The 25,724-nt window shown below is 54.2% G+C and overlaps 1 protein-coding gene across 2 annotated transcripts; it reads right to left on the bottom strand.

Moving 5' to 3' along the window:
• Positions 1–5,133: 5,133 nt before the first annotated feature.
• LHX2 (LIM homeobox 2) lies at positions 5,134–25,426 on the bottom strand. Of its 2 annotated transcripts, none has more exons than XM_044920572.1 (5): positions 24,723–25,426; positions 23,017–23,219; positions 21,659–22,066; positions 15,795–15,993; positions 5,134–5,837 (listed from the first exon to the last, which is right to left on the bottom strand). In XM_044920572.1, exons 1-5 carry the CDS (start codon positions 24,840–24,842, stop codon positions 5,550–5,552), a joined length of 1,218 nt encoding a protein of 405 aa, XP_044776507.1. In that variant the 5' UTR covers positions 24,843–25,426; the 3' UTR covers positions 5,134–5,549. The 2 variants fall into 2 exon arrangements, with proteins under 2 accessions (XP_044776507.1, XP_021547073.1); XM_021691398.1 differs by having other exon boundaries at positions 15,795–16,000; positions 21,663–22,066.
• Between the last annotated feature and the right edge of the window lie 298 nt (positions 25,427–25,724).

Here is a 25,724-nt window from a genome sequence, read left to right as displayed (position 1 = left end):
GCCTCCCCAGTGACCAACACAGGACCTAGCACTCAGTAAGTGTCCTTAAGCAGGATAAACCCAGCTCTGCTGCTTCCTGGCTGGGTACCCTTAGCTAAGTCCCTTCCCCTCTGTGAGCTTCCCCTGCTCATCCCTATGAAGGGGCCAGGTGGGCGGCCCCCAACTCAGGCTGCCAATCTGAATCCCTGAGGGACTTTTCCAAACCCCACAGGTGACCCTCCTCATCATCACTGAATTGGGAGTGGCCAGTGGGTGGAGGTATAGATGTTGTAAGAATGAGTGAGTGTGGATAATGGTAGAAGCTGGACAATGAGTACACGGGGGTTCATTAGACTCTTCTGTTTACTTTGTGTATGTTTGAAATTGTTCATAATAAAAAGCTTTTTATAAGATTGATACACCAGCTAGGGCTCCTCCCCAGTGAGTGGTGGAGAGCCAGGAAGGGTATTTGGGGAAAGCTGCCGGAGTGGATCTAAAGCACAGCTCTGGCTAGAGGCTCTCTGAGGCTGCTTCCATCTCTCAAAATTGGCAGTGATTCTTTCCTGCCCACGTGAGTGCTGTTCACTGGTGGAAAAATACCACACCCTGAGCATATGCTTCTGTCCTCTCCCTTAATCCCCCTGTGGCCCCAAACACCTCCAGGTCAGTTGCCCAATCTTCCAACTCACAAAGTCCCCCAAACACCAGTCTCTACTAGTAGCCTCTTCTGGGCTCCCCCTGCATCTCGCACCCCCAGTCCCAGCTACCCTCCTATTCGGTCTGCTTTTGCAAGACCCTAGGATGACTGGAACTCTCTCTCGTTGTCCCCAGCCAGAGTGCCTGGCATGGCAGAGGAATTGATATGTGCCAAATGGATTGGTTGAATTGCAATGAAGATATCTTTGTGGCCCCCAAACTCTGTGATCCTGGGCAAAACACTTCTCCTTGGCTTCTTTTTCAGTGAAATGGAATGATAATCCTTGCCTCATAATGCTGTGGGAAGGACTCAGTGAGATCATAACTATAAAGATTTGGCAAGTTGGGTGGGACGTTCACCCCCTGCAGAGCCAGCCCCTCCCTCCGGGGGGCGGGGGTGGGGGTGGGGGGCTCCTGTAACACCCTGGGATTCCCTCATGTTGGGCAGTGAGTGGCTGTTGGCACCTCTGTCTCCTAGACAGTCCTGGGGGCCAGAGGGAGGGGCTGTAGGCAAAACCATCTCCATGCTCCCAGTCCCCATTGCCCAGCACTGGGCCAAGGAGGAAGGGAGGAGCAGAGCCGGGGAAAGGTAGAAACGGAGGTAGGAAGGGCCTGCTGGTACTCCTAGAGTCCCCAGGGGCCAAAAGGCAGCCCTCCCTGGGGCCTCAGCTGACAGATGAAGCCTGGCAGGGTCCACTCTTGCAGCAGGACCCACAGGTCACAACGACAAACACTTCCTCTCCAGAAAGGTGGTTCTGCCATATGGGACTCCAACTTAAGTGCAAGGTGGGAAAGCGGCTGGTTCATCCTGCAGCCTGTGGATGTCAGGATGTCAGAGGCAGCTCACCCATAGCCCCCAGGGTAACGTTCCAGTTGGTGTTCAAGGCTGTCTTTGAGCTGAACTTCACCCACCTGTCCAGGGGCAGCCCCACCATTACATTACTCTCCACTCCCGGATGTGCTGTGTGCCCTCTTGCCTGGGCCTTGGCTGTTTCCTCAGCCGGGGATGCTCCCCTGCTCCCCTCCTCCACCCAGTCACCTTTGGTTTATCCAAGATCCCAGCTCAAATAGCATCTCCTCCTTGGAGTCTCTCCCCACTTCTCAGGACACTTCCTCACATCTCTGTGGCTCCCCTCGTATTTGGTCGAACCACAAATACAGCGTGTACACATTCTCTCAGGGGTCCTGATAGTACCCCCTGTAAGCTGGATACTGTGGGCCCCATTTTACAGATTAAGACGCTGGGGTTCAGAGTGGCTAAGCACCTTGCCAAAATTCTTTCAAGGCAGAGAAGACGGTGGATCTGCCCCAGACCTTCCCACTCTGGGGAAAAGGAGACTTGGTGGGGTGGGACAGGACAGGAGGAAAGTCATGGTCAAGACCTCAGCTCCTGCAGATTGCCCAGTGCCAGGCCTGGGTGTGGGGCCCAAGAACCAGGAGACTCCCCACATTCACAGCATGTCGGAGCAGCATGCAGGGAGGTGGGGACAACACCCCGGAGCCAGAGGTGGCAATGGTGAGAACACTCACTCCCTCATTCCCATCACAGGTAGACCCAGCTGGGCTGGCAGCCTCAGCCCCTTCCCCGTCAAGCACCTGCCTTCCTTTGCCCGCCTCTCCCTCGGCCTGAGACTCTATTTGTCTCCCTTTTCGGTCTCTGAGAGTATCCCTTTATCAGCCTCAAAGTGCCCATCGCGGTTTCTCGGCTCTGGCTCTCTGCCTTGGTCTCTCTCAGCCTCTGAATCTGTCCCAGGGTCTCCCTTGATCTCTGAGGCTTCTCTTTTCAATCTCTGTCTTTGTCTTGTCATCTGTCCCCTGCGCCTTGACACTCTTCATCTTGGCCCCCATCTTTGTCTGTCTCTCTACCTCCTCACTACTCTGTTGCTGTTTCTCTTTTCAGAAGTCTGTCTGGGGTTGATCCGTTTGTCTCTCTGCCTCCTGCCCCCTGCGTCTTTGTCCCTGTCCCTTCCCGTCTCTGGGTCGCACTCTTTCTCTGTCTCCCAGACTCGGTACCATCTCTCTGCCACACTCCCTGTCTTCCTGCCACTATCACTATCTTTCGGAGTCTCTCACTCAGCGTGTGTGTCTCTCAAGCCATGTCTGCTCCACAGCGCCCCCATCCCCAGCCTGACAGCAGGCCCTGCTTCTAACGTTGCTCCCGTGTAGGGGGTGGGGGACCCCCGGGCATCATTCCAGGGTCTGCTCCATCTGGGTGGCAGTGCTGACAGGCGAGATAGGGATCAGACTTGGCTCTGTCCGGGCCTGAGCAAGGGGGCACCACCAGGCTACGCGGGGGCGTCTGGGTGCTTACAAATGTTTGCATGTGTGCACATCTGGGTTTGTGTGCGGGTCTCCCCGTGTGGGGTGGTCTGGGTGTCTGTCTAGATGTATTTGTGAGCGTCTGGGCCTGTTTATGTCTGCCTGCGAGCATTTGTATACGTGTGTCTTTGTGTGGGGCTGTCTGGGTGTAAGCACCTTAGCCTGTGGGTCTGTCTACCCACGAGTGTCTCCAGGGCGTACATGCGTGGTGTCTGTGGGCACGTATGTAAGTCCCTGGGAGTACCTGGTGTCGTATCTGTGTGCTTATCCATGGGCCAGGCCCTCCGCTCGCATTCTCTCACGCAGCCACCACTGAGATACAGATCCTATTACCCCAGCTGACGGGACGTGGGGTCTGGAGACAGACCTGGTTCAAATGTTGGCTTCTTCACCACTAAGCTGCCTGACCTCAGGCAAGTTGGCTAATCTTGAGCAATCCTGAATTCATTCAGCAAAAATGTATCGATCCAAAACAGATAAAGCTAATCCATGGTGCTAGAAGTCAGATAGGAGCCACCTTGGGAGGGATTGACAGGGAGGGGGCCCACGGGAGCCTTTGGGTGCCGTCAATGTCTTATTATCTTGATTTGGGTGGTGTCTATGTGGTGGTTGTTCATTTGGAAAACATTAATCAAGCTGTTCATTTCAGATGTGTGCACTTTACACACATAATAGAAAAATATAGAAGTTACAAAAAATTCATTGAGCTTCTACCATTTTTCCAGGCATGAAATAATAGTAACAATAGTAGTGTTGGTGAGTGTGTGTTTTTAACATTTCAGGAGGTGGGTCTGTCCCGGCTTTAAGCACTCCCAGCCCATTCCTCCCCAACCCTGTCCCAACCACGATGGCACAGGGACGACGGGAGAGGGACCCCAGTCCTGGGCTGGACTGTTCCCCTGCCCAATCTCTCCTGGCTGTTTTCTCATCAAGACAGCTATGATTTTCCCTCTGGGTTTTCAGACACTGAAGGACATTTTGCTAGGTAACTACTGCCATTCAGTGAAGCTGGTAACAGAGTGCTCTGTAGCAGGGTTTAGAGCAAGAGATCAGGGGTGTAAGATGTCCAGTGGACGGACACCACGCCTGCTTGATGCATTCAGCAATGACGGGCGATGCCTGGATACACACATTCCTGATCTCCACCTGCAACACCCTTACGAGTCACCTGTCTGTGACTCAGTAAAACACAGTGAGCCTCCACTATATGCCAGGCCCTCCACTGGGCCCTTCAGCACACCTTGCCTCGTCCTCACCAGAACTGTCTGTAAAGGCCATTATCTTCATCTTCCAGCTGAGGAAACGGAGGCTCACAGAAGTGAAATGACATCTCTCAGCTCACACTGCAACAATAGAGATTCCGAGCTCGTTCTGCCTGCTTCTAATCCTCTGTCCTCCCTGGATGTGTCCTTTCTGTGGGTTTCTGAGGTTGCCCGAGCCGTAGTGAAGAAGCCAAATTCATTTGCTTTTGCCCTCTTGGGAGATTAATTTTTTTTTAATTCATTAGGAAAAGTGGAGTTTGAGCTGCCCTTTGGTGACAGCATTCACTCCTGATAGGGGTAGGCTTTCTTCATTGCCTGACACGCCCTTCCAGCCCAGAGAAGAGCAGAAGAGGCAGGTGTGATGACATTTTACCTCTATCACAAGTATTCAGCAGGGCGTACTTAATATTTGAGAGAACAAATGAATGAACTAATGGTACTTCACTGACATACTCTCCACTTGGCACATATCACACCATGTTGAGATTATCTCTTCTGTCCCTGCCTCCACTCTATATTCCTTGATGGCAAGGAATCTCCGGATTTCGACAAGCAGCCCAAAGCCTGGCACAGAAAAGGGGGCCCCACGCATATTATAAATAAATATTATAGATAAATAAGAGAAGACCTTGGAATTTATGTCTGGGCTTCAGTAAGACCCTTAAGTCCTGTGAATTTCACACCCCACTAAACAACAGCAACACCACCTAGTTTCAATAAGTGGTTTTATTACTGGTTAGATTTTACAAATTCTGATATTCGAACAGACTTCCACCTTAAAATTCTAAAACAACAAAGCGACCGTTGGAGGGGGTTTGATTTTTCCTTTTTTTTTTTTTCTTTTTAGGACTTTTCAAAGAAAAAAACTTTTTTTTTTTTTTTTTTTTTTTTACATTTTTGCTCTGGTCATAAATATACAGAGAGAAAAAGAGGGAGAGAAAAATGAACAAGTCATCCAAAGTATGGAGATAAAACAGTATTCCTAAGGCACGTGGCAGTCTTTGAAAATACAGAAGCTCTAGCCAACTTAAATTATTTGTTGTTTTTCCTCGCTCAGTCCACAAAACTGTACAGTGACACAAATGTTGTGTTGCAGATAGATTTTCCAAGTAATTCCTCAAGTCCACACTGCTGCATTAGCCGGACGCACAATTATTTTCTTCCTCTGTTTCCAGGCGAGATCCTAAAATGTGGTTAGTTAGTTGCTCAAAGCCTCTATTTTAAAATACACTTGGAATTCAACTAAAGATAATTTCTTTTTTAAAGAAATTGGGGGGGGGAGGGCGTGAGTCACTAGAAAAGGTTGGTGAGAGTCGTTTGTGAGGGGCTGTGAGGCTCATGGCCCTCCAGGTTGCCAGGCACAGAAGTTAAGACGGACGTCACAGTTGGCAGGGCCGGGCTGGTCAAGTCTGTGAGGGTGGTGGGCGTGCTGGAGGGGCTGAGCGAGGCGTTGGAGAGCTCGGAGGCCGGCCCTGATGGCGTCCCCGTCGGCAACGTTGCCTCTGTCGACTTGTCCACAGCCGTGTTTTCCTGCCGTAAGAGGTTGCGCCTGAACTTGGCCCTAGCGTTCTGAAACCAGACCTGTGTGGGGCAAGAGAAAGAGAGAAGGGCTGGTTAGGAGAAGGGAGGCAGGATCCGGAGAGCTGCAGAGCATTTCCCCCAGAGATGCTAATCTGGGTTTTGTAGAGAGGGGGATTAAAAAGTTGGGCTGGCAATTTTTGCTCTTAATAAAATAAAAATTTCCTTTTCTCTAATGGCTAAGTTACTGGGTTTCTCTTTCTGTTAGAAGGTTCCAGAGCTGGGGCGCCTGGGTGGCTCAGTCGTTAAGCGTCTGCCTCCGGCTCGGGTCGTGATCCCGGGGCCCTGGGATCGAGCCCCGCATCGGGCTCCCTGCTCGGCGGGAAGCCTGCTTCTCCCTCTCCCACTCCCCCTGCCTATGTTCCCCCTCTCACTATCAAATAAATAAATAAAATCTTAAAAAAAAAAAAAGACTTAATTAAGAGACTTACACCAAAAGGTTGAAACTTGTGTAGATGTTAATGTTCCAACCAACTGTTAAAAAAATTTTAGGGGAGGGGCGCCTGGGTGGCTCAGTTGGTTAAGCGTCTGCCTTCGGCTCAGGTCATGATCCCAGGGTCCTGGGATCAAGCCCCGCATTGGGCTCCCTGCTCAGCGGGAAGCCTGCTTCTCCCTCTCCCACTCCCCCTGCTTGTGTTCCCACTCTCTGTCAAATAAATAAAAAAAAAAAGAAGGTTCCAGAGCTGAGCAACACTCTCCAGTATGGTAGCCACTAACCACAGGTGGCTACTGAGCACTTGAAATGGGACTAGCCGCAAAGTGGCTCCTTTGTAGGGGAAAACACAGAAATAGATTTGAAGACTTGGTATGAAAAAAAAGAAGGTAGGCTACCTCAATACCAATGTCTATGCTGGTTACATGTTGAAACGATAATATTGTGGATAAGCAGAGCTAAACAAAATATATCCTTAAAATTAATTTTGCTGGTTTCTTTTTGTGTTTTGAATGTGGCTGCTAAAAAATTTAAAATGGAAAATTACACATGTGGCTCACGTTGCATTTCTATTGGATAACGTTGTTCCGGAAGATGTGCACAAACCAAATCATTTTTCACAATGGTTGAGAGATTCCTTTTTTTCCCCCCTTGGCAATTGCCTTTAAGCGGGCAACAGATCCCATAAGTTCTCGTTGGTACAATTTTTAAGGTGATTCGTGGTAAGTGGGAAATACCACAGTGGTGTAAAGAACACAAAGGAATCAGTCAATAAAGAGTTACTTTGAGGAAGAAAGAGACAGCAGTCCTACTCCCCACCGCCATCAGGTGGAGAAGCCACTGGCTATCTTGGACCCCCCGGGGGTTTTAGGTTTCAGGGTGGGGTGGGCAGAGCTGCTGCCGGATTAAAGCCAGTCCGGGTAGGTGGTGACCTGCGGGATTCCTTCTCCAAATCGACCACGCCCCAGTATCATTTATGAGGGAGGTGGGGTGCATTGTGCCATGAGAACTGAGCTTGGTATGAAAAGAATACCAAAGAGAGAGTAAGTGTTTACCATTTTTCCTTGGGCACAGACACGCAATCCTTCTACACCCAATACCTTTGCACACGAGACTATATGCACTGGGGAAGACATGCACAGAAACACATCTTCACAGCACAACCCCCCACCCCAACTATTGACCGCCAGTCTAACTGCACAGAGAGATCTGGCTGTACCCAGAGGTCCTCAAAGTACTTTGAGCGAGGCCTAGGAAATCTGGTGGGGGGGGGGCGGGTAGGGTGTGTGTGTTGTGGGGGGGTGGTGAGTTGTATCTCCCAAAGAAAAGAAGCCTGAAAGTCAAGGCCCCTTCACTTCCCTTTGCATGAGAAAAACACCCGCCAGAAGCCTCCCCATAAAACAAAGGGCCTAGGGGAATTCTACAGATTCTGGGGTGTCCAGTTGCATATTTCCAGATGTGCCTGCATCTGCTAGTCTTCTCAGTGTCTCAGGCATGGGTGGGAAGGGCTATCTCCTGGCCCCACCCTCCCCTGGGGACCACCCCCGTATGGGGGCCTGTGGTGTCTGACTAGCCTTTCTGGTGGCCTGATAAGATTTGGGCTCAATTAAAAAGCACATCCACGAGAATCCAGGGGTAAGGAGAGACTCAGACCCTGTGAAGTCAGGAAACAAAGCTCTTTCCCCGGCACGCTGGGTCTTCCAGGAAGAAAGCACATTTTCCCAGGCCTTCTGCCCAAACCAAGCCCATCACCTCTTCTGGAGGCTTGTAGGTAAGTACAGTGCTTCTAAGACCACTGTCAACATGCTCTTGTTACGAGAGGGAGCCCTTCCCTGCCTGGCCTGCAGAAATATCTTCAGTGTCAGACTCTGTCCATCTGGCCCAGGGAATGGCTGATGGCAAAACTCGATAGGGAAAGTCTCCAGAGGCCCTCAGAGAGAGGAAGCGACTTCCCCCAAAGTCTCACATCAGGTCTGACACCCTGTGCCACTGTCCTGGCCTGTGTGTGTCTCTCCAAGCCGTGGCTGGAGCAAGGAGCCCCCGGGGGGGCGGTGCGCGGCTCCTAGGTCCAGGGCTGCAAGCCCTTGGGAAGGGCTGGAACCGGTTAGCTGCCAGCCATTTGCTCTTTCTCCCGCTGTTGCCCCTAACAGTGATTTGTAAACAATGACACCATCTTCCACGACTGAGGCACCAGGAGTCTGGTGGATGAAAACCAACTCAGTCCAAAGCCAGGCTGCTGTGGGGTTTCGTGCTGGGTTTGTTTTTCACCTTCCCCAGGGCTTCACCAGAATTCTCTCCCAAAAGTCTCCTCCCAAGCGGCTCTTGGGGCAGGGCCCCTGTCTAAGTCATCTTCATGTCCCTGGGATATGGTACGGGGACTGGGAAAGATGAAGAATGAGTAACGTGCGTTGAATTCGTAGTAGTAATGATAGAGGGGCGCCTGGGTGGCTCAGTTGGTGAAGCATCTGCCTTCGGCTCAGGTCATGATCCCAGAGTCCTGATACCGAGCCCCACATCGGGCTTCCTGCTCAGCAGAGTCTGCTTCTCCCTCGGCCCTCACCGTGCTCGTGCTCGCTCTCTCTCCCTCTCAAATAAGTAAAATCTTTAAAAAAAAAAAAAAAAAAGTAGTAATGACAGATACCACTTATGCTCTCTCTGCCAGGCACCATGCCACCCTATAATGTGTGGCGTCATGGGTCAGCTCCAGGAGAAGCCAAGTAGGGGCTACTATCGTTGTCCCCACTTTATATAGATTTAAAACCAGAGAGCCTCCGAGAGGTGAAGTCACTTGCCCAAGGTCACACAGAGGCCGAGCTGAGACTGGAATCCAGGAATATCAGCCATTAGAAAGTCCATGCTCTCCCCACCACATGATCCTGAGTGAGTCAGCGAAGAAATGAAGGAATGAGTGAATACACACAAAAGCAACTGTGGTGCAGGGGAAAAAAGCACTAGATGCAGCTTCCAGTTCTGGCTCTGCTACTGACCAACCCAGTGACCTTGTGCTGGTCCCTTACCTCCAGGTCTGCCTCACAATGAAGAACGAAGAGGGTCGGACAACAGCACGCCATCTCTACGGCCTCTCAGGGCTCTGACAAGCTGAGATTCTAGGGCAGATGCAAGAAGATGATCTGCTCCACCCACCCATCTTTTTTTTTTTTTTTTTTTTAAGATTTTATTTATTTTTTGACAGAGAGAGACACAGCGAGAGAGGGAACACAAGCAGGGAAAGTGGGAGAGGGAGAAGCAGGCTTCCCGCGGAGCAGGGAGCCCGATGCAGGGCTCAGTCCCAGGACCCTGGGATCATGACCTGAGCCGAAGGCAGATGCTTAAGGACTGAGCCACCCACGTGCCCCTCACCCACCCATCTTCCTAAACTGACAGCCCCCTTTCTTCAGCTGTGGGGGGTCCCGTAGCCTGGTGCCCTGGGGATCTCCGGGAAGTCCTGGGTGCATGAAGGCCACACTACCATGTGCCCCTCCTCAGACACCCACTGGCCCTGCAGGTTGTGTTTTGCCTCACAAATTCCCTTCCCTAGGATTCTTTCATTAAGGGGACCAAGAGGACCAGTGGGAAACCCACTTGGCCTCACAAATCCCTTCCTGGGTCACTAAGGAAACCAGCCCCAATATAAAAGCTTCATGCCCAAAGATGTCCTTTCTGGCATTTTTTTTAAAAGATTTTATTTTGGGGGGCGCCTGGGTGGTTCAGTCGGTTGAGCATCCGACTCTTGGTTTCAGCTCAGATCATGATCGCAGGGTCTTGGAATCCAGCTTCGTTGGGGGTGCTCTGTGCTCAGTGGGGAGTCTGTTGGAGATTCTCTTCTTCTCCCTCTCCTTTTGCCCCCCCCCCCATGCAGGCATGCATGCATGTGCTCTCTCTAAAATAAACAAATAAATCTTTTTAAAAAATAAAAAGATTTTATTTTTAAGTACTCTCTACACCCAACATGGGGCTCAAACCCACAACCCTGAGATCAAGAGTCGCATGCTTTATAGCTGAGCCAGCCAGCAGACCCCTCCTCCTTTTTTTTTTTGTTTTTTTTGTTTTAAGATTTCATTTTTACATTTGCAGCATTTTTAATAACATCAAACTAATGGCTGCATGCAAAGTGTCCGACCAGATGGGGTAAGTGAAAGCCACCACACAAACACTCCAGGCAGTTGCGGGGCTAATGTCTTGTGATGAATGTGATGTGAGGAAAAAAGAATAAAAAGAATATGACCCGGGGCATCTGGCTGGCTCAGTGGGTGGAGCGTGCAACCCTTGATCTTGGGGTTGTGTGTTCAAGTCCCACATTGGGTGTACAGATCACTTAAAAATAAAATCTAGGAGCGCCTGGGTGGCTCAGTCGTAAAGCATCTGCCTTCGGCTCAGGTCATGATCCCAGGGGGTCCTGGGATCGAGCCCCGCATCGGGCTCCCTGCTCCATGGGAAGCCTGCTTCTCCCTCTCCCACTCCCAACCCCCCCCCCGCCCCACTGTGTTCCCTCTCTCACTGTGTCTCTCTCTGTCAAATAAACAAATAAAATCTTTAAAAAATAAAATACAGTAAAATCTAAAAAAAAAAGAATATGTCCTCTGGTACAACAACTTCATAAAGTCATAACAACAAATATTATTCACTAAGTACCAGGCATCATCTCCGGAAGGTTCTCAGCATTTTGCACATAGTAACTCATTAGTGCCTTACAAGGTAAGCACTAACATTATTGCCATTTGTAATTATTTGTTGCACATCTGTCTCCCTTCTGGATTGCAGCTCCAGCGGGTCCCACTCACTGTCTGGGTCACGCCGCCCCCACTCCCAACAAGGCAGAAGATCAGTGTATTTGTTGAATAAATGAGTGAACAGAGGAAAGTTAGCATCCTCAGTTCCTGGGTGCTCACACAAGTTAGGGACAACTAACCAGTCATCTGAAGAATGTTTGTAAACTGTTGATGGTTAAAATGTATTTTCTTTCAAAGTCACACCAGGAAACCCTAAGGAGACTTTCACCCATCCAGATCAATCAGCTCACCACCCCTGTCCCCAAGCCCAGGGCCTATTCTGCCTTCCTGACCCTTTCCCAGGAAGGAAGAGAGGCAACTCGGAGGGACATCTATGTGCTGAGGAGTTGTCTCCAAGCATTTGCAAAGCCTAACGTCTTCATGGACCTCTGTCTGAGGGGCTGCTCTCTCTCCCAGTCACCTTGCCCATGAGTAGAAAGTGAGAATTGTGGTGGCTATGCTGTCGCTGATGATAATTTTGAGCACTTTTTCTGCACTTACAGCTCTACAACAGGATTCCTGCTCTGCTCCCAAGACATGGCATCTATGGCCCACTCCGTCTTTTCTCTCCATCTGTACTGCTGCTTTCTATAGCCAGATCCAAAGCAGGAGGGTCCCAGTCCCTACACTGTGCTATATTGGAAAGAGCTGTGGAATCAGACAGATCTGGGCTTGACTCATGGCTTCATCACTTACTAGCTGTGGGACTGAGGGCAAGGGTCCTAGTCTCTCTGAACCTCAGTTTCTTCATCTGCAAAATAAAGATAATTAAATTTTTTTTAATGAGTGCGAGAGGTTGGTTGACTGAACCCTACTGTGTAAATGTGTGTGAAGTTCATGTGCATTGAGTCCCGAATCTATACTTCATAAATCACACTTGAAGTCATCTCATTTACCCTTTGAAAACACCTAATGAATATTATGATCATCCCCATTTTATAGTCGAGGCCACTGGGGCTCAGAGAGGTTAAGTGACTTGCTCAATATGGCTCAGAGTGTAAGCGGCAGAGCTGAGCCTGGACCTCACATCAGCTGACTCAAAATTCCAACAGGGATACTGCATCCCAGGCCTACCATATTGGTGGTACTTACGCATAACAGATTCAGAAACAGCCCAGAATGGCCCTACACACACACACACACACACACACATCCTGTATCATTCACCTTCGAGAACACAGCCTCAACCTCAACCTGCATAGAGAACCTCTCTGAAGGGTTAAGCTGGACTACGACCTGCAGGGAGCACCCAAGGCCTAGTGCGACTGAGCTGGTGTAGACAAGTGAGAAGGAACCATTTATTTCCTGGGCACCTACTTTATACCAGGCAGCACTGTGCTGGACGCTTCCCCCACTCATTGTCTCAATGCTCAGGAATTCTCAAGACACAAACGATTATTACCTTTGTTCCACAGATAAGGAATCAGGCTCAGGGAGATGGTAAGTGCCCAAATCGCACTGCTACTAAGTCCCAAAGGACCTGAACCAGTCTGTTACCTTCCAAAGCCACACCACCACCTGCCTGGCCCCAAACAGCTCCTATCCCACCTCCCCCAGCTAGCCCATCAGCAGTCAGAACCCCTGGGAGAGAGCCCCACCCTGCCAGTGCCTGGCTCCTGTAACCTCCAGCAAATCACTTCATCTCACTAGTTCTTAAGCTTCTTGTCTATAAAATGGGCAGGAAAATATTAAGGCAGACGAATGGCTGGAAAAATAATGCTTTGCAAACTGCTGCATAATCATGAGCAGTCGTGCTGTTAGGGGATATTAAGGATCAGTGCGAGAGATCTGGAGGTCTGAGAAGAGGGAGAACAGTGGTCTGGTATGCCTTATGGGTATGACCACGGCCACCCCCAACAACACACAGGCCCTCGATGATACTCACACTCAGAGGCAGTCACTGCTAGGTTGGCTTAGTGGAGAAAGAGCCAGAGATTGACCAGAGAGACAGGCTTGGATTTGGATCCAGCTCTGCTACGTACTAGCAAAGTGTGACTTGAAGCAAGTGGAAATTATTTGGGCCTCAATGTTCTCATCTGTACAGCCGGGAGGAGGCTATCACGCTGCCTGACAGTGAGAACGCAACGAGCAAATGTGTTTCACAGGCCTTTCAAAGTGCCTGACACACAGTAGTGCACTCCAACATTTACTGATTAGGAGACACACCATTAACTGTCAGGGCTTTTCTCCCTCAACTAGTTCCTTGCCTCTGGCTTTCCTGAGTCCCCGTGGTGGAGGGGGCATACAGGTGTGAGCGGGTCTGGCTCAGGATTCTAGGGGAGGAAGGCACAGGGCAAGTATTCACCCAGGTCCCTCAGGTGAACCTTTCCTTACGCGAAGAACAGTCAGTTCTTCCTCTGGCCTCCCACAGAACCCCCCCTCCCAACTGATCACACTATGGGGAAACTGAATATAGGTCTATTTCTACAGTTAAGAGGGTGAATTTCTTCAGGGCTAGGACTGTGGTTCATTCATCTCTGCGTCCCCAAGGCCTGGTGCCAATAGATATTTGGTCAGATAAAAGAATGAGAAACAACTATACTGGAAACCTGATTTGTTCCTAAATCGGGGAACAAAGCCTCCTGCCTCAAAGACCAACAGAGTGTGGCTCCTCATCCAGATTCAGACTCAGCTATGAGCACTTACTCTTTACCATTTAATCAGGATAACTGGGAGAGGTATATGCCCTAATGGTGCCCATTTTACAGGTGAGAACACTATGGCTCAGAGAGGGTAACTGATCTGTTCAAGATGCACCGCCAGGGAGTGAAGCTCTGCTTCACTCCAAGTCCCTGCTCCTGCCCTGGCCTGCTCCCAGGGGTTGGCTCACTGAATGGCCCTCACCAACTTGCCCTAAGGGGTTCTAGATAGGGGAAGGGACAAAGTGTCCTACTAACCAGAGAAGAGGCGGATGACCAAATTCGCTCAGGGCTGAGGAACGGCGGGGGTGCCAAGGAGGGTCCCCAGACCTAACCCAAGAAGGTAAAGTCTAAGGGAAGCAGACAAGGGGGATCCGAGACCCCGCTGGGCACAGCAATGTCCTTCCCCCTTCTCAAGCCCAGGACAAAGGGATCCGCAGGCAAAAGGGACCCAAACAGGAGGGGCGGGGCCCACGCGGAGCAGGGGGTGGGCCCAGAGCGGCGCATCAGCGTCCCATTGGCCAGCTCTCGCCGCCTCTGGCTACGTCACCGAGCCTGCCAGGGACCAAGCTGCCCCAGAACCCCTCGCGTTGCGCAGGGGTGCAGGCAGCAGGGCCAACCCAGCTTTGGGGCTGGAACTCCCAGCTCCCAGGGGATCTACCGACCAGCGCCCGAGTCACAGTCCCATCCCGCCACCGCCATCACACCCAAAATGCCGCCCTCCCCCCCACGCCCGCCATACTCGCAGGAAATCTAGGGCAGTTGTGCAGCCCTTGGTGTCCATCATCGTCGCCCTCACCCCCTCAGTGTCCCAGTCCCCCAGCCCTCAGTCCCCAATGACCTGGGGCTGGAGGATAAATCAGACTGGCCTGGACTCGAATCCCAGCACCTCCCCTCCTGCCGTGAGACCTCAGTCAGATCTTCATCTCTTGATTTTCTTACCCCAAAATGTGCTTTGCTATCCCTACGACCACACGTTCTAAGGAATAAATTGGTTAAACTGTGCTATAAAGAAAGATACTCTCCCCCACCTTACGGTTGTACAGATAGGAAAACTGAAGTCCAGTGACCAGAATAATCATTCATACTAGTTAATACCAGTTAATTAATCTAGTTAATGTTACTTTTAGCTACCATCCACTGATCAGTTAAGTGTCAGCTACTGTGGTGGACGCTTATATTATCCCAATGGCTCCTCGAATAAGCCTGCAGTATAGATAATTTCTTGTGTCTGTTTTACATATGTGGAAACTGAGACTCAGAGGAGTTAAATGACTTGCCCAGGACCATGAAATGAGTAAGAGGAGGAGCTAAAGATCTGAGAAGGTGGTGGCCCAAATCTCTGTCACGAATTTGGATGATGCAGGAGACTGGGACTCCCCAAACTGTGTTTCTTAAAACTTTGAGGTATGGACAGACCCTTCAAAAACTGGGGAAAGCTCTGGAGCCTCTCGATGCAGAAAGCACCCTCACAAGTGCAATTCTGCTGCATTTCAGAGGTGCCCATCTGCTTCCAGCTCCCCGCAGGCAGATGAGCCTCCCTGGCCCACCCAGGGGATCAGCCCACATCCCCCCTCCCAAAGCTTGCTTCTGGGAGAGTCTAAGAAATAACAAAGAGACAAGAAAAATCTAGAGAGAGACAGAAAGAGGAGCTAGAGAGGATGAGTGAGGAGCAAGAAGCAAAAGGAGCAAACAGCTAACGCAATTGTCTTGGACGGGCATCCTGGGATGCTCTGGATTTATCTGAAACGCTTGAACCTTTTACTACATGAACACTATGAGTGTCACTTAAGTAATAAAGAGCAACGAAGAACTGTTTATAAGAAAGAAAAGAGGCTAGGCGCGGAGACAAAGAGGACAGAGGGACACACGTACACAAAATAGAAAAGTTGGGAGACAAAACATTGAAAGAGAAGAGGTAAAGTCGGGGGGGGGGAACCCACAACCCTGAAATACAGCTAGAGACTGAAGAGATGGAGAAGGAGCAGCGGTTGACGAAGAGAAGAGCAGACGGTGGGTGGAAGGTCCTTCCAAGGCCCACGGCAGCTGTGGGGCTCGGCTCCAGGCCCTGGAGACCCCCGGTGCCCCCACCCTCAGCCCCTGCCGCCGCCCAGCTGACCTGGAGGACCCGCTTGGTGAGGCCCGTCTTCTGCGCCAGCTGCTTCAAGTCCTTGGCATCCGGGTTGTGGTTAATGGCAAAGTAAGACTTCATGGTCCGAAGCTGGTGGTGCTTGAAGGAAGTGCGCATGCGCTTCGTCTTTTGGCTGCTCGGGTAGGGCTGGTCGCGGTCCAGGTGCTCCGCGTCGTTCTCGTTGCAGCTCAGCGCTGGGGAGGGGACACGCAGAAGCGGCAGGTGAACCTCCTGACCCGCCCCCCCGCTACACTGCCTAGTCCGCCCCTGCCCCGCCTGCCACCAAAAGTTTCTAGCTTCAGGACCACACCGCATGCACTGCACCACGCTGAGATGAAAATATTATCCCCATTTTCTAGATTTATAGGAGAATGTGAGGCTCACAGAGAGCCGCCTGCCCAGGGTCTCTCAGCTAGTAAATGCCAGATTCAAACCCACCTCTAAGAGATTCCAAAAACCATTCTGAGCCATTGTGTTTGAGTAAGAACAACAGCTACAACTTGTTGATGGCTTATTTGACTCCAGGTGATGTGCTTAAAAGCCTTACATATTTTCACTGAATCCTTAAAACAACCCTATTAGCCTCGCGTTATTTCCTCCTTTTTACAGATGTGGAAACTGAGGCTCAGAAACAGAAGGCGCTTGACTGAGGACGGAGCCATGTGCAGAGCTCCCGGGCCCACACTCTTGCCCGTTTCCCCCTGCACTCCCTAAGGAAGGAGGCTGTCTGCAGTCCCCCCCCACCCCACCCCACCCAGTGTCTGGGGCGGGCACCTGAAAGTCGATGACTGACCTCTCTCCACTCACTTTGATTTCACCCTCATCAGTTCCCCAGCCCCGAAATTCTGGCTGACCCTGGGCCATGGGCACTGGGCCAAGGTTGGAAACTGTATTTTGTAGTTTATTCCTCTCCCCCCGCTCTGGACAAGCACTTGCTTCCCAGTTATACGGACTGGCTGAACGAAGCAGGGAGGTGAAGCGATCTCTAGAAATCTCACAGAGTGGCAGAATTCTAGCCGGAAAGAGAAGGAAGTTGGAGGAAGAAATTAACATGTATCTGACACCGAGGGTATGCTTTTGGCCTTATGTACAACATGGGGCCTTCACTACTGCTCCAAGAGGTGGCTACTGCTATTCATCTCATTTTTGAGATGAGAAAACAGATGCTAAAGGAAATGAAGCCATGTGTACCCAGCCGCACCACCGGTAAGGGCTGAGCCTAGATTCAGCACTGCAGTCCTTGCCCGGTTCCTTCCACTAAGCCACAAAGGCAGGCAAAGATGAAGCATGGCTCTTTGGGGAGCCAGTCCCCCTCCAGAAGGGGCCCAGCTGGGGCCCAGCTGCCAATGCCTGGAAGGCAATGGGGGTGAGGGACAGGGGTGGAAACCTAAGGCCTCAGAAAGTTACTTGGCAACCTGGTGCCTGATGGGAACATGAAGGACTCCTCTCCAAGATTCCTTCATCACATCCCGAGCCATCCTGCATGTAAGGTCTTACTTTGGGGAAAACCTCATAGCAGATGAATTCAGTCCCCCTAAAGCAGACAGCTGGGGATGTATCTTGTGCCCCATCATATGCTCCTAATAAAACTGCCAGGTTTAGCAAATAAAAATGCAGGTTGTCCAGTTAAATCTGAATTTCAGATAAACAACGAACAGTTTCTAAGTATGCCTCTGATTTTGCACGGGACATACCTATACTGAAAATTGATTTGTTGTTTACCTAAAATTCAAACATTGCAGTGGATAGGCTTATGCTAAAAAATTATTTGTTGCTTATTTATAATTCAAATATTGCATTGGATACACTAAAAATTTATTTGTTGTCTACTTGCAATTCAAATTTAACTGGGCGTCCTGCATTTCATCTGGCAAAACCACTTCAGAAGTACTCCCGATTTCCTGGTGACCTACTCCACCCACTACTCAGGTGGGGAGCAGTCTCTTACAGAAAGAATTTTCGAGACGCTGGTCTTGTCACTAACCTTGAAGCTGTCAGCAAGTGGCTACTAAGGGTCCCTTGCACTTGCACCTAGGCACCCAAGTCCCCCACCTTGGCTGTATTCCCACTGAAAGCACTCTGAGTGAAGAACGGGGTCCAGCAATGTAAAAGGGATCAGAAAATGACTCCAAACGGACTCCATGGAACCTGCCCTGCCCACCCCCCCCCCACTGTGGGAGCGACGCTCCTCTTGCCCCCATCCCCAGCTCCATGGGGGGTGGGGCAGGCCTCCCCACAGGGGATCTCTGGGCCCAACCCTCTGCCCAGTCCCCGCCTGGGCCTTGCTGCTGTTAATGAGCTCCGTGGGGACCCCGGCGCCCCATGTACCCAAGGGACGTGCCCTAAGTGCGGCCTAGATCTAGGGGGGAGGTGGTTTGGGGGAGGGAGAGAGGAAGGGCACGGAAAGGAGAGAGAAACAGAGGTAGAAAGACAGAAGGGAGAGAGAGAGAGTAAAGAAGAGGGGTTAGGGAGGGAAGATGGACAGAGCCAGGAAAAAGAGGAGAGACAGAGGAAAGGGAAGCAGTGGAGATGGGGAGAGCAGGAGAGAGAGAGAGCTACAAAGACAGAAAGAAATCCGGAGAGACACAGAGAAAGCCTAAGGGGACAACGAGGCCTGGAAAAAGAGGGGAATGTGTGGTGGGGGGTCCAGGTTAAGGAACTGAATCCCCGGTCTCAAGGAAACCAGGTCCCCGCCGGAAAGCCTATTCCGAAGCCTTACTGGCTGGGGAGTGGTGAAAAGGGGGGAGAGGGGAAAGGAAGGGAGGGCAGCAAAGAAGCTGGCTCAAGACTGGGAGGCCGAGTAGGCCAGCGGCCGCAGCGGGGGTGCTGCGCCGGGAAAGTGAGGGCGGCCTGGAAGCCGCCGTTGGGCCCAGATTTGTCCTGTACCCCAGGCGCCCTCACTCCCGCCCCCCACGCCCCGGCCGGGTCGAGATTCCCCAAGATCGGATCCGGGGAGGAGCGAGGGGCCGAGGGGAGGGGGAGGACCGGGCTTTCTCTCTCCCTTTTTTTTTTTTTTCCTCTCAATTAGGCCGATTCAATGGAGCTAAAGAGCTCGTAAAATCATGAATAATTTACTCGTGATCTGTTATTAACCCATCGGGTTTCGAGCTCTTGTCGCTGGGACTGAACCTGTAATCAAATCTGACTTCGCCTCATTTTACTAAAGACGAGATTGTAGGTTCAATTGTCTAAATAATGGATTGGAATCAAATCAGTAATTACGCCGCCAGGCACACACACAAAAAGCTGGGGCTGGGGGAGGCCCGGGCGTCCGGCCGGTCCGCGCGGGACTCCCGCGGCCGTGGCGAACAAACCCCCGGCGCAAAGTGCGCGGCCCCGACCCCTCGCGGGCTCCGAGCGCCTCGTCTGCGCCCCAGGCCGGCGGGCGGCCCGGCTCGGGGGTGGGGGAAGGTTTCAGTTCTGCCTCTGCGACCGGGGCTGCGCTCTCGCTCCGGAGGGGCGGCCAGAGGAGGGCTGCGGTGGCTACCGCCCCGGAAGGACTTTCCGACCCTGCGGCCCCGCCGCTCTGGCTGCCCTTCCCTCGGTGGCGGGCTGGGCGCACCGACGGCGTCTCACCCCATGCTGCCCGAGCTCACCGCCCTGGAATAAGGTGCCGCCGCTCCGCCACCGGACTGGCCCGCAGAGCGAAGTGTCGGAGTGGCTGGGCCCCTGCGTGTGGGACACGCACACCAACAAGCTCTTGTCCTCCCACTCAGAAACGCGCACAGACTCTTGCTCAGACACATCACCCGCAGACGCACCCTCCACGGCCCCTTTTCCAGTCCCGGCGGCCCCACGGCCCACACTGAGGCCATTCCTCTCCTGCCGGTGCCGGGAGGGGAGGGAGGAGAACGGGAGCCAGACCTGGGGAGGCCTGGCCGGGCCGGCGCGGCCAGGAAGGCGACCGCTTTCCCCAACCTGGTCCCGGGAGCCCCGAATAAGCGAGCGGCACGGCCACAGCCGGCGCGCCGTGCGTGGTTTCTACCGCCCGAGCCAAGGCTAGAGACGCGCGCGCCGGCAGAGAAAAAAAAGACCGGAACAGAGAAACCGGGACACAAACACACAGAAGGACAGAGAGAAAGGGGGATCGGGAGAGTCGAAAGGAAAAAAAAGAGAGAGGGGTCAAAGAAAAAAACGAGGAGATGGCATGGGTGGGGAATGTCTTGTAGAGGTGCCAGCTCCCTTGAAACTCAGCCTCCAGCCACATCTTCTTGCTCGGTGCCGCCGGACCTCGCCAGGGAAGGCGGCAGAGCAGCAAAAAGCACAAATAAATTTCTGTACCCTTCTACCTTTCTATTCCAAACCCGGTAGCTAACCTGCCTACTAGAAAAACATGATCCCACTCACCCTGCGTCCTGTGGCCCAGGCCACCTGGGGCTACCTACTGGGGGCCGGCCCCATTTGATAAATAGACGCGGCTTTGTTTTGGGGGACCTGGCCTGGACTCGGTTTAGTCTATTTTCAGGGTGGTGAGAGATGAGGGGTGGAAGTTTTAGAGAGCTGGCATCTCTGGTAGAACCTTCAACAAATCTTTAATCTGCTGCCACCGACCTGCCTATGGCCACTTCACCATTTACTAAACTGGGGGCTGCATTTTCCTCCCAGCTCCACACACGGAGACACATACGTCCATCCATCTTCCAACAAGCAACTTCGTTGGAGCGAACAGGGGAGCCCCCGCACCCGCTGAATTTTCCTCCCCCAGCCAGCTCAGATTTTTAAAAGATCAAAATAACCCTGCCTTCTTCCCCGCGGCTGCCCTCTCCCCACAGTCCTGGGGTTTTGTTTGGTTTTTGTTTTCCACTTGTGCATTAGACTAAGGGGAAAAGGAAGACGAAAACAAAAATCTCCGAATCCGATTCTGCCGCAAACGAAAGAAAGAAAATAATGGCAAATAAACTCTATCTAGTTCAGAAGCCCGGGGAGTCATAAACCTTTCCCGGCCTTGCAGACGTCGGGCAGATGTTGACGGTTCAATTTGCCGGGCCCCAGAACCTCCGCAGCTGTCCTGAGCGGGGAGGGGCGGGTGGGGGGGAGCGTCTCCTGGAACGGCCCGGGGTTCAAAGATGCCGGAAATGCGAAACAAGCCCTCCACCCTACTCCCCGCGCGAGGCCAGGCCTACTCCGGTCTCATCCCGGGCGCCGGCTTCCGAGGGTTGCTGCTCTCAAACCAGCGCCCGGAACTCGGAGGAAGGAGCCCAGGGAAAACCGAGACCTGGTGGAGCAGGAGGATCGGGCTGGGCTCAGCGACCTGCTCTGGTTCATAAGGGTCCTGGGCCCAAGTTTCCCGAGCCTGCTGCCCTCAGGACATTTCACAGGACCAGGCCAAACGCCAGGCCAAGCTCGTGGCCCCCCACCGGCCACCACCGCCAGTCCTTTCTCTTGGGACCCTCGCTGCCCTGCCTCGTCAGTTCATCCATCGCCCCAGCTCCCATCCTCAGCCGCGCCAACCCAGAGCCAGTTTGGTGTCGGCTCCACCTTGCTTTCTCTGTGCTTGCGCTCTCCGACCAGCAAAGTGGGGGAAAGGCCCAAACCAAAAAGCTACCTCTGAAAAATTTCTCAGCGACGAGGCTCTGCACGGGGGTCAGCGAGACTCAAATGCACCTTCGCCTCCCACTCCAGCCGAGTGCGCACGGGCTGGAGCCCAGGAGCCTAATGTCCCTTCTGCCAGGTCGTCCGGTGCTTAGGGACTGGGGAATCTAAGGGCTAGAGTATGCAGAGTGATATAGATATAGATATAGATATAGATATAGATATAGATATATATCACACTGAGATTCACTCCAGCTCCACGCAGTCGACGCCACGCACTTTCCCCCAACCCGACGGGGGGCGCTCCGTGCGCCTAGCACTCACCAGCGTTGTAGGCCGCCAGATCCGCCCCGGGGCCGGGGCTCTTGCGCTTCCTCGGCCGGCCCTTCTGCACCGTGCCCACGCCATTGTAGTAGGGAAGACCCAGCGGGTTGGCCCCGGCCGCGCCCAGCCCGGCGCTCTTGGCCGCGGCTGCTGCGGCTGCAGCCGCCGCCACGTCGGCATGGTTGAAGTGCGCGGGGTACTCGCCCTGCAGCAGCGCCTCGAAGTGCAAGCGGCAGTAGACCAGGCTGTCCTTCATGCCGAAGTGGTCACCCGTGGTCAGCATCTTGTTACACGTGGTGCATGTGAAGCAGTTGAGGTGATAAACCAAGTCCCGAGCACGCATCACCATCTCCGAGGCTGAGATGCCCAGGTGGCAGCGGGCGCAGCGCTGCACAGAGAACCGCCTGTAGGGACCATCGAGGGAGGGACTGTGGGGACACACGGTTGGGTACCCCCCATATCCCTCCTCCAGGTGCCGCTGCTGCCACTGGGGGAAATCTCTTCCTTAAGATGGGAACCAGTCTTAAATCGGAGGATGGGGCGAAGAGGGAACTAGATTTTGGCCCAGGTCTTGTCCTACCCTGAAATATAGTTTCCCTTAACCATATTCATTTCCACAAGGCTTCTACTTTACCCAGAGCCTGGGCAAGCCCCAGGAAAAGCCTTTACTTGGGAACCGGGGGGAGGGGGGGGCTGCCCACTTACCCTTTCTCATCCTTTACCCCTGCCCTCCACACCAGCGCCTGAGAATCCTACAGACCTTTGTAATTTGGAAGAAACACGGAGATGGGGAAAGAGAGAGGGAGGGAGGAGAAAGAGAAGGGGGGAGAGAGAGAGAAAGGGAATATAAACAGACCCTAACCCTAAACGGAGAGAAGAAACTTGGAGCCTGTTAGTGACTCTGGCTCTTTAACCCTTGAGGCAGGTTTCACTCCCAGGTTCACGAAAGACCCGGAAATGCACCCAACTGATCCTCCAGCTCTCCTTCCAACTTTGTCCCATACCAGCCCAGGCTACCTGGGTTGGGGGGGGGGGTGCCTTTTTCTGTTCCATCCGCTTGACCCATAAGAAACTTCAAAGGGAGAGGGGTGCAAGGACCCCCCCACACACACCCAAGCTTATTTCTGTGTCTAAGCTCAGAAGAGGGCCCTTTTCTCTGGGTCCCTATACTTCTTGGACCTTCCCAAGAGTTCCCTCAAATTGCTGTTTAGAAAGGTCGTTACCCAATTTGTACTGGCGTGGAGAAGGGGGGGGGGCTAGGTAGGGAACCCTCCCTTGGGACTGGAGGGAAAGGAGCCAGGCCCAATGTGTCTGAGGGTCCTGGGGGGCAGGGGGTCCCCGGGTGGGGGGCTACCTGTAGTAGTCTTCCTTGCAGTAGATGCTTCCGTCCTTGCTGAAACAGGTGAGCTCGGACTCCAGGTTGAGCTTGCACTCACAACACTTGAGGCAGCGCATGTGCCACTGCTTGTCCACCGCCAGCAGGTAGTAGCGGTCCGAGATCTTGCCCCCGCAGCCGGCGCACAGCGCGGCGCGGTCACTGCTGATGGACGGCATGGTCTGCGGAGGGAGGGAGGCGGGAGACCGCGGCGCCTGCGTCAGCCTGCGACTTCCCCGCCGCCGCCGCGGGGAAACCGGCACCCGCAGCTCCCTCCGTTGCTCCCGCCAGCCCTGAACGCCGCCCCCGCCGGGGCCGCCAGGGTGTGCGGTGCGCTTCCGCCACCCCCAAAAGGCCCATATTCAGGAGGCTCAGAACCCAGGCCCGCCCACACAGCCCAAGCCGGCCACAGGCCCAGGCCTGGGTGCTGGCCTGGATGGATCTCCCTCCTTAGTTCTCCCCCTTCCTGCCCCCTCTGCCCTTTTCCCAGAAAGGCTTGGGCTGTTTTGAGGGCTGGGGCAGCAGCGGCTACTCCAGTCAAGCCCTCCAAAAGCTCCCTCAAAACTGTTTCTTAAAAGAGCCGCTCTGCCGGGCCCCAGGAAAAAGGGTGAGATGACCATTAAAAGTCACCCTCTACACAGACGCCTCCCGGGAGACGCACAGAGTTCCTGACCCGGAGCCTCAGGGATCTCTGGATCCTTATACCAAAGGTTTAAGCCAGGACAGGTCGCAGCCAACCCCTGCCCCTCCACCACCTTGGCCACACTGGCTGGGGCTCTCTTGGGTCCTTGGGAGATGGTGAGTGGAGTGCGGAGGCACCCTCAAAGTCTCTGAGTGCAGGACAGGCGGAGAGTTTGATGGGGAAAGGAGCTCAGAAGCCGGAGGCACCGGGGCTGCAGCTCTTCCTTTCCAAGTGGAGAAGCTTCGCCCGTGTTCCCTACCTCCCCAGCCTCTAAAGGTCACTTCTGGGCCCAGCTTGCACAGCCTGTGCTCGCCTGGCCCCCTGGGAGGCCTGAGGTGAGGAACTGGCTATTTGGGGCTGGGCTGGCAAAGCCAGGTGTGGAGATCCAAATGGACGCTCCTTCCACAAGAGCCAGGCCAGAGCCTGAACTGCGAGCCCTGGCCTGGCCAGGTCGGCCGGCCAGGAGGCCAGGGACGCGATCAACGGAAAGCGCCGGCCCAGAAGACTTGGACCCTTGGAATTGTGCTGGAGTAGGGAACTCCGATCGCCAGGAGGCGGGCCGGGAACGGCCCGCGCCGGCTGAAGCCCTAGTGCTCCCGTTTGGTTCGCCCTTCCCGGCGCCGCCGGCGGCGCCGCCTACAGCTACAGCCGAGAGGTGGAGGGGAACGCGGAGCTGGCGACCAGAGGGCCCCGGTGTAGTGAGAAGAGAGCCATCCCGGGACGCGGGTAGGACTTCGCTCCCACTTGGGGAGAAATGCCCTCTTGCACCCTTGGGGTCTGAAATTTCGGTTTAAACCTTGTTTCCCTCCTCCGCCCCAGCAGCCGGGTTTCCCCCGAGCCGGGAGCTACGGGGCCTTGCATCCTGTCCGCGGATCCCCTGCGCCCAGTCCCGTGCGGCACGAAGGACGCTCTCCAAAGTGCCGCCAAACTTCGGAGAGCAGAAGCGCGGACCGACCCGGCCCCGTCCCAGGTTTCAGCCCCGACCCCGCAGCCGTGCGCCTACCGTCTCCGTGTCGCCGCGGTCGATGGCGGAGCTGATGGCGGGAGCCTCGCTCTTGGCCCTGCGATCCATCTCGTCGATGACCCCGTGCACCTCGGGGCCCGACAGACTGTGGAACAGCATCGCGGCGGGACCGGCGGGGCCGGGGGCGCGGCTCCTCCGCGGGAGGGCTGGCCCCCCGCCTCAGCTGCCTGGCGCTCCTGGCGCTAACGGGCCCGGTGCATCGCCACCGCGGCCCCGGCCCCGCCCGAGCTCGGCTGCGCCCCCAGGCCGGGCTCCGGGCCCCGGGCGCCCGCGGGCCAGGACGCCTCCCGCCGAGGCGCAGGGGCAGCTACATCGCGGGGCGCCTGGGCGGCGGCGCCAAAGCCAGGGTCACAAGGGCACAGGGCGGGGGGGGGTGGCGGGAAGGGGGAAGACGAGGGCAGAGGTCGGCGCCCGCCGCGGGCGCTTTCACGCCGCGGGCATCGCCCGCCCGGCTTCAGCGCCCCGGGCGCAAAGCGGGAGCGCAAACTCTGCCGGAGGCGGCGACGGCTGCGGTCGGGGCTCACTCGGGAACGGCTAGGTGCCCGCGGCGGCCCAGCTGCCTGGACCTCTCCCCTCCCTGGGGTGCGCCCCCAGCCCTAGGCGACCCGCTTAGGCGCTGGGTCGGCGACTGTAGTACGGGTTTCTCCGAAGCCAGCGAGCCGAGCCGAGACACCGAGAGAATTGAAGAGGAGGAGGAGGAGGAGGAGGAGGAGGAGGAGGTGGAGGTGGAGGAGGAGGAGGAGAAAAAGGAGGAGGAGCAGAGTGGGAGGAGGAGCCGCCGGCCACGGGCCCAGCCGCGCGCAAGGCTCTCCAAGAGCGCGCCGAGCCCAGCCCCGGCTCTGCAGTCCGCGCCAGCCAAGCGTCCGCGCCTTTTCTACAGCCGCGCCTTACATCACGTCCTGCCGCCGCGCCATTGGCCGCTCAGCACCCCGAGCCCTGGCAGCGCGTGCTCCGGGAAGGCGGGAGACCCAAGAGGGAGGG

Source organism: Neomonachus schauinslandi, chromosome 13 (genome assembly GCF_002201575.2).
Source record: "Neomonachus schauinslandi chromosome 13, ASM220157v2, whole genome shotgun sequence".
In the NCBI taxonomy this organism is placed as follows: Eukaryota; Metazoa; Chordata; class Mammalia; order Carnivora; family Phocidae; genus Neomonachus; species Neomonachus schauinslandi.
The sequence above is the reverse complement of the archived record's forward strand: the minus strand, read 5'-3'. Positions and strand labels throughout refer to the sequence as shown.

What these genes read in the sequence shown, in the direction of transcription:
- LHX2 (XM_021691398.1), bottom strand. Translation starts at nt 24,842, where the DNA reads ATGCTGTTCCACAGTCTGTCGGGCCCCGAGGTGCACGGGGTCATCGAC. An exon ending in TGCAAGGAAGACTACTACAG is followed by an intron (nt 22,067 to 23,016) that starts GTAGCCCCCCAC and finishes TGGTCCCTACAG; the next exon opens with GCGGTTCTCTGTGCAGCGCT. An exon ending in TCACCAAGCGGGTCCTCCAG is followed by an intron (nt 5,838 to 15,794) that starts GTCAGCTGGGCG and finishes TGCCCCACACAG; the next exon opens with GTCTGGTTTCAGAACGCTAG.